Consider the following 6,854-nt stretch of genomic DNA (forward strand, 5'->3'; position numbering starts at 1 on the left):
CAGAGTAGCCACGCAATTTTTACATCTACTTCAAACGTGCGTGAGTGCGTGTGTGCGTGTGTTATGCGCGCGCGTTGTGTGCGGAGATTTGTGCGCGAACATATGTGAATGCGCTTTAATGTAAACATTAGAAAAAGTCATCCGAAGAGTGCCTATATATAGACACATACATCTGCTTAAAATCGATTAATGCACGTGCGTTAATGTAAACATTAAACTTTCGTGAGTGGGGGCGAGGAAATTTGCATATTTAGGAGTGTGCATTCGTGTTTGGTGGGGGCTGTATATAAATATATATATATCACTGAGTAAAATCGATTTTAATATACGCTGTACAATATATATATATATATATATTATATATATATATATATATATATATATATATAATATATATATATAGATATATATATATTATATATATATATATATATATATATAGGCGCAGAGTGGCTGGTGGTAAGTAGCTTGTTTACCAACCACATGGTCCGGGTTCATTCCCACTGTGTGGCACCTTGGCAAGTGTCTTCTCTACTATGCCTCGGGCGACCAAAGCTTTGTGAGTGGATTTGGTAGACGGAAACTGAAAGAAGCCCGTCGTATATATGTATATATATGCGTGTGTGTGTTTGTGTGTTTGTCCCCCTAGCATTGCTTGACAACTGATGCTGGTGTGTTTATGTCCCCGTTACTTAGCGGTTCGGCAAGAGACCGATAGAATAAGTACTGGGCTTACAAAAGAATAAGTCCCGGTGTCGAGTTGCTCGATTAAAGGTGGTGCTCCAGCATGGCCGCAGTCAAATGACTGAAACAAGTAAAAGAGTAAAAGAGTATATATATATATATAAGAGAGACCAAAGTGTACGTACGCCGCTATATACATATATATATATATATATATATTTATTTATATGCACACGTACTCAGACAGTTACATGCATTTTTACGTATATTAATACATATATGTCACAATATACTATTTAAATATATATGTACAAAGACATATACAGACGGACTTGTAAATTATGTTATTTATTTATATAGGAGAGAATGTGTGAATGAGACATATTTCATATGGCTATAAGCCGCATGAAATACATTCCATTCACACACTCTCTCGTTTCCTACTAATTGCATATTATATTACATAAATTATTATTCGTACCAACTTGTGTGTGTGTGTGTGAAGAGAGAGAGAGAGAGAGAAAGAGAGAGAGAAAGAGAGAGAGAGGAGAGAGAGAGAAACAAAACATAAGACAAACTAGCTAAAATATTTACGATTAAACGTATCTATATATGTTTGTATGCTTGTCTTTGCAGATATGTATGTGTACGTTTATGTGTGTGTACGTGTGCACGCACTCACACGTACACACATACGCATGTACGTATAAATATAAAGACATACGTATGCGAGCGCGCACAATGCGCGTTACGTTATAAATATATACATGCATATATATGTGCGTGTGTGTGTGTGCATGTTTATATTCAAAGGAAGAGCTTCTAGCATTGCTGCTACTGTGATGACTAAATCAAACAAAACAACTTAAAAAGAAATAGTGAGTGCATGTGTGTGTGAGTGCAATAAAATATACAGTTTCATATTTATGCATGTACATATGAATATATTTATGTGGTAGAAAGAACAGGTAGCACATTTGATTCTCTTTGATTCTTTGAAAATTCTATGAAAATTTGTGTGTCTGTTACTGAGACCATGGTAGCCTTATGGTATTGATTTCTTTACGTAGGTACAATGCCTTAAATTTTGTGGAAGGAAATGGTGGAATATATCGATCTCAGTACATGTTTGGTATCGAGCCCTAAAGGTTGAAAGCGAAAATGTGAAAGGCACGTTCTGAACTCAGAACTTAAGCATCAAGAGCCGGATGCCCATCGCTCTAGCATTATTGTTGATTAAATATTTGCAGTACGGTAGCAAAATATTGTAAAAGCATTTCTGCTTTCATTTCTCTTTTTTTTTTTTTTTTTTGTTATATTATCCACATATCCAAGACGGCGAGCTGGCAGAATCATTACAGTATCGGGCAAAAGGAAAACACTTTAACGGCATTTCTTCTGATACCTTTACATTCAGAGATCAAATCTCAACTTTGCCTTTGGGAGTAAATAAAAAAAAAAAGATTAACAGTCAAGTACTGTGATCGATATAATCGACTTGCACCTCCCCTCAAAATTGGTGGCCTTGAGCCAAAATTAAAAAACAATGCACTTTATATTATATATATATATATATATATATATGACACATTGTCACATTACATTTACAGATAAATTATTCTATAATATATATATATATAAAATATATATATATATATATATATATATGAGAGAGAGAGAGAGAAGAGAGAAGAACAGAGTGTTAAACCATATCTACTCTGCCTTATTTGAAAACTGCATAAGTGTTGCATGTAGTAGCCGCATGTTTCTATTTATAGAGAAATAACGAAAAATGTACGTATATACATGCCAATGTTTAGGCGCAGGAAAACGTAAACAAGAAATCTTATAAATATACACAGACACAAAGCCATAGACGTACACACACACACACACGCATCATATACTCAAACACATTCATATACTCTCGCACACACGCACATACAAGCATTTGTATGTGCGCAGGGGCGTGTGCATATTCACATGCAATAAGCGCATGTTGCGTATATAAATAGAAGCCAACTGAACACAGCACATGTTATATATTTATATTTACATATACGTTAAAAAAAAAGAATTATTTGGCTTAATCTGTTCGATTTATATATATATATGGCATCGTAATCGGCAAGCATTCGAGAATCGAACTACCGGTAAGTTTGGCTAGTATTTCAGATTCGATTGCTGATTGTAATAGATACACGTCACTTAAGTCTAACGTCTTTGAATAGGGAGCATCACAAAATTCCTATGATAAAATCGCGAGATATATATATATATATATATATATATATATATATATATATATTATATATTTATATATATATGTATGTGTATGTATATATATATATATATATATATATATATATATATATTATGTATATATTATATATCATAATATATATATATATGTATGTATGTATTATATAATGTATATAATATACTATATGTAAATATATTATATATATATATTTATATATATATATGTATGTATGTATGTATGTATATCTAAGCAAGTGAGTGTTTATGTTTATGCTTAATATAGTTGTGTGTGCATGTGCATAGTTATTGGTGTATGTCTGTATGTGTTTATATGTATATGCGTATGTGTGTGTGTTTGTATGTATGTATGTACACATATCTGTATGCACGTATACATTCGTACATACATGTGTCTTTGTATGCCTTTGTGCGTGTGTGTCTGAAAAGATTACTACATATTTAAATACATGTATATGAACTTCGTAATACATTGTGATACGTAAGTGTGTGTATAAAGTAAATACACATTCATAAGTGTATATATGAGGGGATGTCGAAAAGTTCCTGGCTTTCGATAAAAGATATAATAAAATATAATAGGATCAGTTAATTACGATTTTATTCAACATATCCCCTTCTCAATTCACACACTTATTGCAGCGGTCCTTCATTTTTTCTAAACCCTATAAAAGAACTCGGAAGCTGGGTCCGCCAACCAGGCCTTTCGCGACAGCAGGAACTTGCAGTGCTCTCGCATATATATATATATATATATATATATATATATATAATATATAATATATATATATATATATATATATATATATATATATATATAGTTTAAAAATTGGATAAAATCTTCATAAGAAATTATCAAGTAGTTAGCGTGAAGAAAACCTCGTAAGAGAAAAATCTGTAAATTTTTTCAACTTGAAAATATTTATTTATATTATATAGAGGGCACTATTTTGTTTATTTTGGTAGTTTTAACTTTAAAGTCCTCCTAGCGTGCGGCATTTATGTATAATAGTGCCCCTCTATAATATATATATATATATATATAATATAATATATATATATATATATATATATAATATATTATATTAATATATAGGATCTGTTGTATGTGCACACGTGGGTATATGCTTATGTGCACATTTGCCTGAGAACGTGTGTGTGTGTGTCACTGTATATCTGTTTTTACCATGCTTCTGTGCCTGTGTGTATTTACGTGCGTGTCACTCGTGCAGGTGTTTATTTTGCAGTCGTACATGCACACGCGCACACACACATTATTGAGAGATCTTCTCTCTCTCACTCTCTCTCTCTCTCTCTCTCTCTCTCTCTCTCTCACTCTCTCTCAAACACAATAACTAACATATTTTTCAGAAGGAAAAAAAATGAGGTGTCTTTGCGATTATCCAGTCCCAAGAATTGTAGTAGAGAAAACAAGAAGTTATTCTCAAACCGGAGACATAGGCGTTAATTTTTAGCACATAATATACTCCGCTAAAGACACGCTGAATGTCCAAGTGGTGGTGTTAAACTTGGTGAGGGATGAGGTCTACCGCACAAAAACAGGAACGGCCACTCTTGTAGGACGCGACGCAGTTTCCGTTCGTCAAATTTCTTTAGCCAGGCTTTGTTCAACCTGAGGCTAAAAACAGAGTGACGCGCAATAGAAATGAATTCAAAACTATTTAGTTACTAAGCGAATTTCTTTCTTAATCGCGCAGTCATGCTGCAGTAATTCACTCGCTTTAAATAAATAAATAAATAAATAAATAAATAGATAAATAAATAAATAAATAAAAAATAAATAAAAGTTCAGAGAGAATAGAGAAAAGTTTGCAGTGATGTGTTGTGTACATGAATTATTGATTTCTGAAATTGGTACAAGGTTGCAAATTTGTTGTAGAGGTAGGTGAGGTGTGCGTTACTGTCGATTAACATCGACTCCAACTACCACTGTCACTGCCAGCAGTATATGTCAGGTACTACTACTTATTTTAGCGAACACGGAGGAGTGGGGGGAAAAAACCAAAGTGAGCTTAGACAGGGTTCGAACTCAGAACGCAAAGGGAAGTAACTAAATACTGACTGACCTGTTGTAATGACTTCTTTTACTGACATAAAGGTGACAAGAAGTTATGATAATGATAATGACGATGATGATGGGGGGGGCGATAGCGATGATGATGGCAGTGGCGAAAATGATGATAAATGTTGATGATGATGATGATGATGATTTATTTGCCACAGGAACGTCGGTTGAGGAGATATTGCAAAGACAAGTTAAATGAAGAATGGATGTTTAAACGAAATCGGATGAAAGAGCGAATGCGATAGAAAATACACATAGCATACAAATACATGGAAGATACAGTTCTGATAAAGGAAAACCTCCAACTAGTGCCCTTCACAAGTCCCCACAGATTCAAGATCACCCTGACCACGAAAGGCAAGTGCCCTCCCCTAATTGTTGTTCTATGAATAATAAAATATATGCGATGCATTCGATTAGATCGACACCAGTACTTCGTGTTCAATTTATCGACCACGAAGGGTTAAAAGGTAGTAACCACCACGACAGCATAACAAACATGAAATGGATCATAGAACGATAATTATGTAGCATAAAATAACAACGGTATGTACAGAAGATAACAAGTGGTAATATAACAACAAATTAATATGCTTAAGTAGACTTACCCGTATAATAGTGCTGCTCCAGCAATGCCTCCTCCAAGTTGCGCAACTGCATAGAAAAATCCACGAAGAGGTGTGATCTTGCAAGTGAGAGCCATAGCAACTGTGGTAACAGGGTTAAAATGGGCTCCGGATATGTGTCCAAAACACTGGACTAGCGTGGCCATAATCAGGCCGAAAGAGAGTGCGATGATTAGATAAGCTTGTGCGTCCGAACTGCCTCCAAAATTTACGCCACGATCCATGCCCGTTCGATGGTCGCCGGCCGAATGAATTCCTGAGGAGTCGACCCTCATGTCGTTGTCCACAGCGGCCTGTACGCGGCCGGTCAAAATCCGAACTTCCGTCGTTACAATACAACATTGAACTACATCCAGGCAAAACGTAAAGAAAGGTAACCTAAACATTCACTAATACAGCCCGCCAAGAATTCTATAGTTTTTTATCTCAATACGCATCACCATCATTGCCACCTCGATTAGACCCATTTTCGACACGACCTCTGGGGCAGCTGCAGTGCTTTTACATGGGTATACTGAGCCATATTGGCATTCTTCTTAATTCCCTCCCACATACAGGATGCACCACATCATCCGGACCTCCTGATGGCGGTCCAGCCTCCGTGTTTCGCCTACCGCTGCTGCTGCTGCGGCTGCTTCGGCTGCTGCTGCTACTACTGCTGCTGGCTGCTGCTTCTCTTGTTGTGGCAACTTGATGAATTGAGACTAATAGGGCCGTCACGACTGCGACTGCGACTGGCCGCGGGGCCGTCGGCTCGCGTTTCCTTTACAGCAACTAATGGTGGCAGCATGTAAAGGTACGACACTGTGTTAAAGAACGGTCAACACCGTACTGGCTTTTATTTCCTATTATCTATCTATAATATAACACTCGCTTTTATACAACAACAACGCCCACAGGATATTTACTAATGGCCGGTCTTCAGGCGGACACCCTTCTCTTTATCATACACACGCATACCAAACACACACATTATATACATACACGCATGCACTATCACACATACACTCACAGAGACACTCACGCACACAACACACACACAGAGACACGCACGCAACACCACACACAAACAATATACTACCTCTCTCACTGTCTGCTTACCCTCTATCTCTCCTCTCTCGTTCAAATACTTTCACTTACTCATTCAAACACACTTAGCAAGCTAAAACCATCTAATA

The 6,854-nt window shown here is 36.1% G+C and overlaps 1 protein-coding gene across 1 annotated transcript in view; it reads right to left on the reverse strand.

The window, feature by feature from the left end:
* The window catches only part of LOC115209714 (neurogenic protein big brain-like), a 221,606-nt gene that overhangs the window by 213,441 nt on the left and 1,311 nt on the right, over positions 1-6,854 (reverse strand). The window contains exon 2 of the mRNA XM_029778205.2: positions 5,659-5,912. Coding sequence (XP_029634065.1) covers positions 5,659-5,912 — 254 coding nt within the window. The remainder of the gene's footprint in view (positions 1-5,658; positions 5,913-6,854) is intronic.

Source organism: Octopus sinensis, linkage group LG3 (genome assembly GCF_006345805.1).
Source record: "Octopus sinensis linkage group LG3, ASM634580v1, whole genome shotgun sequence".
NCBI lineage: Eukaryota > Metazoa > Mollusca > Cephalopoda > Octopoda > Octopodidae > Octopus > Octopus sinensis.